Consider the following 12,997-nt stretch of genomic DNA (forward strand, 5'->3'; position numbering starts at 1 on the left):
ACCCTAAGTTTCCTGTGAACTCACATGGCCCCAAGATGAAAGCCACCAAAAAAGGTGAGACCCTGTTCAGTGTAGGAACCTGATATCAAAACCTGGTCATATTTTAATGGATGGAAAATGAACACTGTTTTGAGAAGGAACCTGCTGATAATGAGCAGTAAGGAAGAGAAGCTGGTTGAGATGGGTTGTTAAGATACTTTGTTTATCACATTTAGTTTGCAATATTACTTGCAAACCGTTGTACTGCACCAGGTGCAGTATATTCAGATCTGCCGTTAGATTTTACAAAATTATTTTGTCACTCCATTGCATTGAGATAAATTAAAAATATCAGTGTAACACTATCAAACATTTGATATCATCACACACAGAGATTTATTACTAGACAAGTATTTCCAAAATAGCCAATTTCAAAAGTAAGGATATTTGGATTTTAACAACAAATGATGTATAAATATTTTTAGTTGTGTAGAAATTTTTAATAGGGGCTCAATGGACATAAGAAATGAAGCAATCTTGATCATGTAAATTTTTACCATCAATTTATGCATTCTAAACGTTAATCCTCTTAACGTACAAAGCAAAGAAAAATACCATGCGTGAAGGATTATACACCACTGATTGATGCTAGATTAATCCCTCATGCAGGCCATCATCAGCTTCAACAGAAGCCATGAGTGAAATGGACAAAAGTAGTTCTCGGAGATAAAATCATGTGTTGTATACAAAGTCAATATAATGACCACAAACTTTCTTGACTATCCCAAAAATTTAATGAGAAAAGGGATAATTTTCAAAATGACCTTGGTTTAAATGAAAGATCATAAGACCACTGGTATTTCCATGTCTCTACTCAATTCCAAATAACAGTATAAAATATTTAAAATAATGTCTTTGGGTTGCCAAGCAATTTGAAATTAATTATAATAAAAATGGGTTGAATTACACAATTAAACAAGAATAGAATAATATGTTAAATAAAATACTTTGCCTTTCATTTAATATGGCCACATAGTAAATGCATTGTCATAATAACTTTTAATATTAGTTTAACCTTTGATGTTGGAGAGCAGCTACTAGAGTTGCTTCCTCAGAGCTCCAGTTTACTGGTTCAATGCTGACCCCTGGGATTGTTAGTGTAGAATTCTTAACTTCTCACTGTCACTGTGTTACTCCAATTTCCTCCTATATTCTAATGACACAAAGTTGGTATTTAAATTTGCCACTGTCAATTGCCCCTAGTGTGTATCAGTGAGTCTGGAATCTGATGGAAATAAGGGAAGCGTAAAATAGGATTAGTGCAAATGGGTGCTTTGCACAGATATAGAGAGCCAACACACCTTTGCATCCTGTACAATTCTCTCACTCTACAAACCTCACCTTATAAATTCTAATCCTCTATGGACTTGCTTCTAGTCTATGATCCCTCCTCTAGCTGTCTAACATTCCCCATTCCCTTTTACCCCACCACTGGTGATCAACAATCTTGGTAATATTCCTTGCCATTTATGCAAGGGTAAAGGAACAAGGAAATGTTGTGTAGGATGTGTAAAGTGAGGTATCAGGGAGAGGAAGGAGGGAAATGTGAAGCAAGGTGAAGGCTAAGGGGGAATTTCTCCCTCCAGGGCCTGCAACAGTGGTAGTGGGCTGAAACTGTTTGGAAGGTTTTTATAGGTAAAGTAAGATAATGGGACAAGTCCATGTTGTGGGAAATATGGAGTAATGCAAGCTGTAGAGGGAATGTGGGGAGGTGAGAAATTAATGCACTGTTAGAAATGGAAAAGGGGTATTATGAGAGATGTATGAGTGAGTTAGGCAAAAGAGCTGTGTAGCCAAGATGGGTATGGGCACAGGATAAAGTCAGGAGGCGGAGCTAGATAAATAAATATTTTATTCTCCTTTGCACTTGTGTACAAGAAATTACATTAGCCAATCTTGAATCTTCAATAATGTAAAGGTGGAAAGAGAGGGTATGGTGGGGGACAGGAGATATGAGGGGTATTTCTGCTATTTTGGGAGCTGTAATGGAACATTATGTTTTGAAAGATTAAAGTTGCTTGTTTTATTCTTTGAGACTATAGAAATAAATTCTTCATTTGTCTGTTCCTTGATAATTGTTATAATGCAAATACATTTGTAATTAGACCAACATAATTAAAGCATCCATCTTCATCCAATGATTGGTAATTCTTTCATATCATTTTACACCAAACCGAAGTGTACCACTTTCAGAGTGCTGCTCTTTCCAAGTTTCTGTAGAAAAAGATCAAGTTTTAATAAACATGAGGAATACTAACAGGTATAAATTGGTTTGTGTTGTGCAAAAATAATACCTATATTCCTCTTTTGCATGTAATCTAATAAAGACAGTTGTAAGGTTTCAAATGTCTTTAATTATCTTGGAGATTGTTACTGTATAACAGCTATTAGCATTTACATACTGGCCTTGCATTAGTTTCAACATTCTTGTACATACTTTGAAGTTTGCCTGTGTAAGTTTAGATGAATGTTGAGAGCACTTTTTTCCATAGACACTGCCTAGCCTGTTGAGTTTCTCCAGCATTTTGTGTGTGTTGTTGAGAGCACCGACAGTTTTCTATAGTTGTTGGGGCCACTTTCACACAACTTGGGGAATTTTTAACCAACCATTTGAAAACTCTGGTTTTGCACCAGCATGTGGGCTTTTGAGACAGAATCAGATCAAGAATGAACTCCCACTTCGTATCAATTAGCACCCATAGCAGCTTACTGTCAAAGGGAATGTGGCAGAATTTAAATACAATGATACTTGAACATTAATTTGTGACAGAGTGGCACCATGTGTTCTCCCGTTGCAGAAAGTGCTTCAGGGTCACAAGTTGACTGGTGTCAAAAAATGTCTGGTCAAATTTTGAGAGTGAAGGAAAATAATAAGCAAAAGGTCATTATGGTGTTTTACTCCACTGAAACATAAAACTGGTACAAGATTCTAGTGTCCAGATTGTGATTTCTCCCTGCCCTCCTAATAACACCACCTCCCCACCAATTACCACCTCCACCAGGTCATCCCAGCTAAGACCCACCTCTAACCAAACAGTGAGCTCTGCTGTGAACTTTTGTAGCTTAATGTTAAATTATTTCATTGCATTTGCAGATATTTAAACATCTCACCTGCGGTTCTCCTCCTCCTTCAAAAGTGTTACCTTAAAAAATACGTAATATATTATTTTCCTTATCCAATGCCATTTTAGATAGTTGATGCATAATGAATGACATTCATGAAGTTTAGAACATGCAAATATTTAAAGTGTGCATTATTTTGAATAAAAGGCAAATTAATATTAAATTACATTAGCAATGAAAATTGATGAAGTATACAATGTTGCTGTTACTTTTAATTATGATCAGTAAAATTACATTATAAAATGTCAGAGGAGCTAAAAGCTCTGACAATTTTAAAAGATTAAATCCTAACTAAATTGAGGTTTTAAATATATTCCTAATACCTGTGAGCATTTCTTAGAGTTTATTTTCCAAGTAGCAAGTTTTCCAAATACTATTTTGCTTCTTTCAAACATCTACCTTAAAGTCTTCAGGCATGTACCATAATTGTTTTATTGCACATTTTATTGCATAAATCTTTTATTGCACATTTTTATACAGTTGATGTCTTTTACCTGCCTGGATCCAGGCTGATGGGTCACCTATCAAGCCTGAACCATAGGTGTTGAATTCAAGTTCACTCTCTGTATCGCCCCTCAAGTTATGGCACGAAGGCCTGATCAGGAGAAAACAATAAGTTAACACTTAAATTGATATTATTTGTTTACATCAGCTCTCTGATACATCACCATTTCAAATAACTGGAAGTACTAGTTCTACAATATATCCAACCTGGTATTTGTTTTTGGACAGGTTCCTCACCGATTAGTGCTGCAGTTCTGTGTTCTGCCATGAGTAATCCTATGCAGGAGTACATTGGGGAATTGGCAGTGAAGAGTAAGCTAATGAGGTCGAGACTTATGCATTCCCACTCAATGGCTGTTAATTGTGGAACTACTATTATCTTCCGAGATCTAGACCAATTTTTTTTCCCATTTCAGCGTATGTGATTGTGTTGCTGACATTTATTCCCTATCTCTAATTGTACTGAGAGATCATAATAGATTGAGTTCAAGAACCGCGAGGTAGTGGTGCAGCTTTATGAAACCCTGATTGGATCTCTCTTGGACCATTGTGTTCAGTTCCACTCGCCTCATTATAGGGAGGTTGCAGAGAAGTTTTACCAGGATGTTGCTTGGATTAGAAAGCATGTCTTATGAGGATAGGTTGAGTGAACTAGGACCTTTCTCATTGGTATGAAGAAGAATGGGATGTGACTAGTTAGAGGTGTATAAGATGATGAGCATATATCAAGCAGATAGATTTTTTTTCCAGGTTGGAAATGGCTAGTATGAGGGGCATAATATTGGAGGAGATAAGATTGGAGGAAAATATAGTGGGGATGTCAGTGGCAAGTTTTTTTTTACACAGAAAATGATGGGTTCATGGAACACCCTTGCCAGGGGTAGTGGTAGAGGCAGATATTTAAGAAGTATTTAGGCAAATGGCTGATAGAAAAAATGGAGGGCTATGTAGGAGGGAAGGGTTAGATTAATTTTAGAGTCAGCACAACAGTGTGGGTGGAAGGCCCTGTAGTGTGCTGTTATATTCTATGTTCCAGCTTGGGTGGGGAGTTCACCCCGGCAATGTTAAGGGACCATCATCATCCCCCTCAGGCTGAGGTATTGAAGGTGATGTATCTACCACCCTTGTCCTTTTGAGTGTTACTATTCATAAGTCTGCGAAGTACTATCAAAGAGTTGCTGCAGTGCATTTTGTAGCTGGTAAACAACACAGCAGTGATGTCCTCCAGAATACTGGGGAATATGGTAATGATACTGTAACATGAGACTTTCTTGTTCTGGGTTCTCAGTATCATTAGAAAAGCTAAAAGAAAATATGAGGTTGCTTTGGCAAGTAAGGTGAAAATAAATCGCAAGGGTTTCTACAGTTATATTAATAGCAAAAGGATAGTGAGGGATAAAATTAGTCCCTTAGAGAATCAGAGTGGACGGCTATGTGCAGAGCCAAAAGAGATGGGGGAGATTTTGAACAATTTCTTTTCTTCGGTATTCACTAAGGAGAAAGATGTTGAATTGTGTAAGGTAAGGGAAACAAGTAGGGTACTTATAGAAACTATAATGATTAAAGAAGAAGTACTGGTGCTTCTAAGGAATATAAAAGTGGATAAGTCTCCGGGTCCTGACAGGATATTGCCTAGGACCTTCAGAGAGGTTAGTGTGGAAATAGTAGGGGCTCTGACAGAAATATTGCTCATGTTGTTCCATTGTTTAAAAAGGGTTCTAAGAGTAAACCTAGCAATTATCGGCCTGTGAGTTTGACATCAGTGGTGGGTAAATTGATGGAAAGTATTCTTAGAGATGGTATATATAATTATCTGGATAGACAGGGTCTGATTAGGAACAGTCAACATGGATTTGTGAGTGGAAAGTCATGTTTGACAAATCTTATTGAATTTTTTGAAGAGGTTAGTAGGAAAGTTGACGAGGGTAAAGCAGTGGATGTTGCCTATATGGACTTCAGTAAGGCCTTTGACAAGGTTCCACATGGAAGGTTAGTTAGGAAGGTTCAATCGTTAAGTATTAATATTGAAGTAGTAAAATGGATTCAGCAGTGGCTGGATGGGAGATGCCAGAGAGTAGTGGTGGATAACTGTTTGTCAGATTGGAGGCTGGTGACTAATGGTGTGCCACTGGGTCCAATGTTGTTTGTCATATATATTAATGATCTGGATGATGGGGTGGTAAATTGGATGAGTAAGTATGCAGATGATACTAAGATAGGTGGAGTTGTAGATAATGAAGTAGGTTTTCAAAGCCTGCAGAGAGATTTAGGCCAGTTAAAAGAGTGGGCTGAAAGATGGCAGTTGGAATTTAATGCTGATAAATGTGGGGTGCTACATTTTGGTAGGACTAATCAAAATAGGACATACATGGTAAATGGTAGGGCATTGAAGAATGCAGTAGAACAGAGGGATTTAGGAATAATGGTGCATAGTTCCCTGAAGGTGGAATCTCATGTGGATAGCGTGGTGAAGAAAGCTTTTGGTATGCTGGCCTTTATAAATTAGAGCATTGAATATAGGAGTTGGGATGTAATGTTGAAATTGTACAAAGCATTGGTAAGGCCAAATTTGGAGTATTGTGTACAGTTCTGGTCACCGAATTACAGGAAAGATGTCAACAAAATTGAGAGAGTACAGAGAAGATTTACTAGAATGTTACCTGGGTTTCATCTCCTGAGTTACAGAGAAAGGTTGAACAAGTTGGGTCTTTATTCTTTGGAGCGTAGAAGGTTGAGAGGGGACTTGATAGATGTATTTAAAATTATGAGGGGGATAGAGTTGACGTGGATAGGCTTTTTCTATTGAGAGTGGGGGAGATTCAAACAAGGGGACATGAGTTGAGAGCTAAAGGGCAAAAGTTTAGGGGTAACATGAGGGGGAACTTCTTTACTCAAAGTGATGGCTGTGTGGAATGAGCTTCCAGCAGAAGTGGTTGAGGCAGGTTCAATGTTGTTATTTAAAGTTAAATTGGATAGCTATATGGACAGGAAAGGAATAGAGGGTTATGGGCTGAGTGCAGGTCAGTGGGACTAGGTGAGAGTAAGAGTTTGGTATGGACTAGAAGGGCCGAGATGGCCTGTTTCCGTGCTGTAATTGTTATATGGTCTGTGAGGGACAAATAGTAGGAGCCATTGAGTGGCCCAAGCCCGACTATTGTTCAGGTTGTATTGTATTTGAATACAAACTGCTTCATTACCTGTGGCACTATGAATGGAATGGAATATTATGCCAGTATGAAGGAAAATCCCCATCTGAGTTAGCATGAGTGAGTGTTCATTGATGAGGCAGCTCAGAAAAGGAACTGTATATCTGACATAGCCGATGAAGAATTTCATCCCTTCTCGTTTCAGTTTCAGGAGGTTTCCCTCGTTCAGTGATATCGATCATTGGTAATTTTGGTCTATCTATTTTAAGTTGAAAGATGATGGTATTGGAGCCAGCTCAGATTTGTTTGATTACTGACGTGGGGGAGTTGTCTAATGGGGAAAGATAATGGAAATTTTAATTGAGAATAATGAGAGAGCATGGGATTCTGGAGTTGTGGGGGTGGGGTGAAAATTATGCTAAGTTGTTTCCCCTCATGAGATTGAGGGAGGAGGCATAGCTTCAAAAACAGAGTTATCCATTAGACAGCGATAATAGGCATTTTCTCTTTGATGGCAATGAGTGTTTGGAATTCTTATGCCAGCTGTATCGTTAACTATATTCAGACCGAGGCAGAAGGTTTTTGGTTTATCGAAGAGTCTGGACAGCAGGCTGGCGAGCAGAACTGAGAGCAAGACCACATAAGCTTCAATCGTATGGAATAGCTGATGCTGAACAGCTTGTTGCTGCTCCATTTACTTACCCTGCCTTGAAGTTGAGAGTAGTCCCCCACAACCTTACCTCTTAGTATATCTGTACCAAAACTGTAATAATGTCGGCAGTCACTTATTTATGGTGAGGTGCAACTGAAGCACTACCACCCCACCAGCCTCCACATCCTCTTACCCCATCCTCCCAGCACCCTATCAGGGATAGGATTCCTCTTGTCCTCACCTATCACATCACCAGCCTCCACATCATCCTCACCTACCACCCTGCCAGCCTCTGTGTCCTCTTACCCTATCCTCCTGCCACCCTACCAAGGATAGGGTTCCTCTTGTCCTCACCTACCAATCCACCAGCTTCTGCATCCAGCACATAATTCTCTAAAACTTCTGCCACCTCCAACAGGATTCCACCACCAAGCACACATCTTTCCCTCCCCCCCGCTTTCTACTTCCCTCAGGGATCGCTCCCTATGTGACTCCCTTGTTCATTCATCGCTCCCTGCTGATCTCCCTCCTGGCACTCATCCTTGCAAGGGCTACACCTGCTTCTACACCTCCTCCCTCACTACCATTCAAGGCCCTAAACAGTCCTTCCAGATGAGGTGACACTTCATCTGTGAGTCTGTTGGGTCATCTACTGTGTCCGGTGCTCCCACTGTGGCCTCCTGTACATTGGTCAGACACGGCTTCACTGAGCACCTACGCTCCGTCCACCAGATCTCCCAGTGGCCACCCATTTTAATACCACTTCCCATTCCCATTCCAATATGTCCATCCATGGCCTCCTCTACTGTCATGATGAGGCCACACTTGGGTTGGAGGAACAACACCTTGTATCCCGTTTGGGTAGCCTCCAACCTGATGGCATGAACATCGATTTCTCAAACATCCGGTAATGCCCTCCCAACTCCCCTCCTTCACCATTTCCCTCTCTCACCTTATCTCCTTGCCCACCCATCACCCCCTTCTGGTGCTCCTCCCCCTTTCTTCCATAGCTTTCTGTCTCTTTCACCAATCAACTTCCCAGTTCTTTACTACATCCTTCCCCCTATTCACCTCTCACCTTGTGTTTCTCTATCCCCTCCCCCTACTTTTTAAATCTATTCAAACAACAGGAATTCTGCAGATGCTGGAAATTCAAGCAACACACATCAAAGTTGCTGGTGAACGCAGCAGGCCAGGCAGCATCTCTAGGAAGAGGTGCAGTCGACGTTTCAGGCTGAGACCCTTCGTCAGGACTAACTGAAGGAAGAGTGAGTAAGGGATTTGAAAGTTGGAGGGGGAGGCGGAGATCCAAAATGATAGGAGAAGACAGGAGGGGGAGGGATGGAGCCAAGATCTGGACAGGTGATTGGCAAAAGGGGATACGAGAGGATCATGGGACAGGAGGTCCAGGAAGAAAGACAAGGGGGGGGGACCCAGAGGATGGGCAAGAGGTATATTCAGAGGGACAGAGGAAGAAAAAGGAGAGTGAGAGAAAGAATGTGTGTATAAAAATAAATAACAGATGGGGTACAAGGGGGAGGTGGGGCATTAGCGGAAGTTAGAGAAGTCGATGTTCATGCCATCAGATTGGAGGCTACCCAGACGGAATATAAGGTGTTGTTCCTCCAACCTGAGTGTGGCTTCATCTTTACAGTAGAGGAGGCCGTGGATAGACATGTCAGAATAGGAATGGGATGTGGAACTAAAATGTGTGGCCACTGGGAGATCCTGCCTTCTCTGGCGAACAGAGCGTAGATGTTCAGCAAAGCGGTCTCCCAGTCTGCGTCGGGTCTCGCCAATATATAAAAGGCCACATCGGGAGCACTGGACGCAGTATATCACCCCAGTCGACTCACAGGTGAAGTGTTGCCTCACCTGGAAGGACTGTTTGGGGCCCTGAATGGTGGTAAGGGAGGAAGTGTAAGGGCATGTGTAGCACTTGTTCCGCTTACACGGATAAGTGCCAGGAGGGAGATCAGTGGGGAGGGATGGGGGGGGGGACAAATGGACAAGGGAGTTGTGTAGCGAGCAATCCCTGTGGAATGCAGAGGGGGGGGGAGGGAAAGATGTGCTTAGTGGTGGGATCCCGTTGGAGGTGGCGGAAGTTACGGTGAATAATATGTTGGATCCGGAGGCTGGTGGGGTGGTAGGTGAGGACCAGGGGAACCCTATTCCTAGTGGGGTGGCCGGAGGATGGAGTGAGAGCAGATGTACGTGAAATGGGGGAGATGCGTTTAAGAGCAGAGTTGATAGTGGAGGAAGGGAAGCCCCTTTCTTTAAAAAATAAAGACATCTCCCTCGTCCTAGAATGAAAAGCCTCATCCTGAGAGCAGGTGCGGCGGAGACGGAGGAATTGCGAGAAGGGGATGGCGTTTTTGCAAGAGACAGAGTGAGAAGAGGAATAGTCCAGATAGCTGTGAGAGTCAGTAGGCTTATAGTAGACATCAGTGGATAAGCTGTCTCCAGAGACAGAGACAGAAAGATCTAGAAAGGGGAGGGAGGTGTCGGAAATGGACCAGGTAAACTTGAGGGCAGGGTGAAAGTTGGAGGCAAAGTTAATAAAGTCAACGAGTTCTGCATGCGTGCAGGAGGCAGCACCAATGCAGTCGTCGATGTAGTGAAGGAAAAGTGGGGGACAGATACCAGAATAGGCACGGAACATAGATTGTTCCACAAACCCAACAAAAAGGTAGGCATAGCTAGGACCCATACGGGTGCGCATAGCTACACCTTTAGTTTGGAGGAAGTGGGAGGAGCCAAAGGAGAAATTATTAAGAGTAAGGACTAATTCCGCTAGATGGAGCAGAGTGGTGGTAGAGGGGAACTGATTAGGTCTGGAATCCAAAAAGAAGCATAGAGCTTTGAGACCTTCCTGATGGGGGAAATGGAAGTATATAAGGACTGGACATCCATGGTGAAAATAAAGCGGTGAGGGCCAGGGAACTTAAAATCATTGAAAAGTTTAAGAGCGTGAGAAGTGTCATGAACATAGGTCGGAAAGGATTGAACAAGGGGGGATAAAACAGTGTCGAGGTATGCAGAAATGAGTTCGGTGGGGCAGGAGCAAGCTGAGACAATAGGTCGGCCAGGACAGGCAGGTTTGTGGATCTTGGGTAGGAGGTAGAAACGGGAAGTGCGGGGTGTGGGAACTATAAGGTTGGTAGCAGTGGATGGGAGATCCCCTGAGCAGATAAAGTCGGTGATGGTGTGGGAGACAATGGCCTGGTGCTCCTTAGTGGGGTCACGATCGAGGGGTAAATAAGAGGAGGTATCCGCGAGTTGTCGCTGTGCCTCGGCAAGGTAGAGGTCAGTACGCCAGACTACAACAGCACCCCCCTTATCGACGGGTTTAATAATAAGGTTAGGATTAGTGCGGAGGGAGTGGAGAGCAGAGCGTTCGGAAGGAGTGAGGTTGGAATGGGGACAAGGTGCGGTGAAGTCGAGACGGTTGATGTCCCGTCGGCAATTAGCGATAAAGAGATCCAGGGCAGGCAGAAGACCAGAGCGGGGTGTCCATGAAGAAGAGGAGGGTTGAAGACGGGAGAAGGGGTCATCGGTGGGGGTGGAAGAGTCCTTGCCGCAGAAGTAGGCTCGGAGATGGAGACGGCGGTAGAAAAGTTCCGCATCGTGGCGAACACGGAACTCGCTGAGGTGTGGGCGAAGGGGGACAAAGGTGAGGCCCTTACTGAGGACCGAGCGTTCTGCCTCCAACAGTTGAAGGTCGGAGGAGATAGTAAAGACCCGGCACGGATGAGAGCTGGGATCAGAGGGGGGAGGGGGGAGGGGGGAGGCTGGGGGTGTCAATGGAGAGGGGAGGGTTGGGGTGAGAGGAAGATGGAGCCTCCGAGGGCCCAGGAGTTGACGGTGGGATCTGAGGAAGACAGGGCTGCGGAGTGGTGGTGGGGGAAGGGGAGACGGGAGTCACAACAGCATCATGTGAAGACCCGGCCTGGAGTTCAAGGCTGGAATCTTGAGAGCTGGGATCAGAGGGGGGAGGGGGGAGGCTGGGGGTGTCAATGGAGAGGGGAGGGTTGGGGTGAGAGGAAGATGGAGCCTCTGAGGACCCAGGAGCTGACGATGGGATCTGAAGGAGACGGGGTTGCAGAGTATTGGGGGGGAAGGGGAGACGGGAGTCACAACAGCAGCATCTACTCCCTAGCTTTTCTCACGAGGCCTGCAGAAGGATTTCGGCCAGAAACGTTGACTGTACTTTTTTCCATAGATGCTGCCTGGCCTACTGAGTTCCTCCAGCATTTTGTGTGCTGTACTAATGAGTGTGTTATTGCTGAGAGCATTGTGCTTTTTTGTCGCTTTCCTTGACTCATTTGGATCAGCCCAATTCTTTTGTAGTAGAATATCTGGGCAATTTTCTATTCTCAGCTAAATATCAATATTGTCGCTGTGCTGGAACAGTCTGATAGAGGCAGGGTAGTTCTGGAGCACTAGTAGTCAGCTCTATGTTCATGCTTCATTTGGTATCCATTGGCTTTACAATGTCATTGTACTTGGCTGATTTGTGACAACATTAGAGTGGATTGTACTAAATGAAGACCGGTGGGTATGATGACTGGTGGGTTAGGGTGTAGGCCAAGAAGGAATATCCACTTGACACTTGTGACTGAAAGCTGCTTTCGCTTCAGGCTTTTTGTCAGGATAGTTAATATGCAAGGGGATGAAATGTTTTCTGGATGTTGGCAACAGAGTTATTACAATCAGATCAGCCGTGATCTTATTAAATGACAGAGGATGAGGGGACAGTTGCCTCCCAGTGTGTGTGTGTGTGTGTTTTCATATGTTCTTGCCTGGGTGTTATCACTGAGAACCAGGATGCCATGGAGCCTCCTTTAACTAGTTGTTTCATTATCAACCACTCTTCAGTAGTGGGATATGGCTGTACAATCGAGCTTTAAGCTGACCTTTGGGTTTGAGAATTGTTTTAAGATTACTGCTCCCACTGCTGAAGCATGTAGGTTCAACAAGTTGGTGGCTTGTTTGTAGATACTTGAGTCTAGATTGGTTCACTAGCTTGGTATTAACGGATCTGGAGGTTTTAGGTAGAGTGGTGGAGGAGTTCATTTAGATTTTTCTATATGGTGTTTCATGCTTCACACTGCTTGCTCATACATTGTCCAGTAGCCACAGTATGTGATCATTTCAGACAACTATGGTCGAACCGTTCCTGGAGATGTGCACTGATTTGCTAGTTTCCAACCTGCCAACCCCATCCCATTCCCCCTCAAGAACATTCCATGTCCACAATATTTCTTCCAAGTGGCATTCAGTCTTGACTAGTAGTGATTCAGCAGTGCTGGAAATCAGGAAGTTACCACATCCATTTTTGTTATGTTACAAATGAAGGACAGGGACTCATGTTGAGGACTCATTGCCAATACACCATCCCATGACATTAACTCTTTGCTGATGACTTCAATAAGAACTAATATAGGACTTATCCAAATATTTGAATATCAGCTGAAAGTGTGATTTTTGTAATATATTTGTCCTCATGAGCTACCTCTGAATTTTTCATTTG

The 12,997-nt window shown here is 43.1% G+C and overlaps 1 protein-coding gene across 1 annotated transcript in view; it reads right to left on the bottom strand.

Annotated features, from left to right (window-relative positions):
* Positions 1-434: 434 nt before the first annotated feature.
* The window catches only part of wdpcp (WD repeat containing planar cell polarity effector), a 223,067-nt gene continuing 210,504 nt past the window's right edge, over positions 435-12,997 (bottom strand). The window contains exons 15-17 of the mRNA XM_072265406.1: positions 3,657-3,757; positions 3,151-3,182; positions 435-2,253 (exon numbers count right to left, since the gene is read on the bottom strand). Of these exons, the coding sequence (XP_072121507.1) occupies positions 2,203-2,253; positions 3,151-3,182; positions 3,657-3,757 (184 nt within the window). The 3' untranslated portion in view covers positions 435-2,202. The remainder of the gene's footprint in view (positions 2,254-3,150; positions 3,183-3,656; positions 3,758-12,997) is intronic.

This window comes from Mobula birostris, chromosome 8, assembly GCF_030028105.1.
Source record: "Mobula birostris isolate sMobBir1 chromosome 8, sMobBir1.hap1, whole genome shotgun sequence".
Taxonomy (NCBI): Eukaryota; Metazoa; Chordata; class Chondrichthyes; order Myliobatiformes; family Myliobatidae; genus Mobula; species Mobula birostris.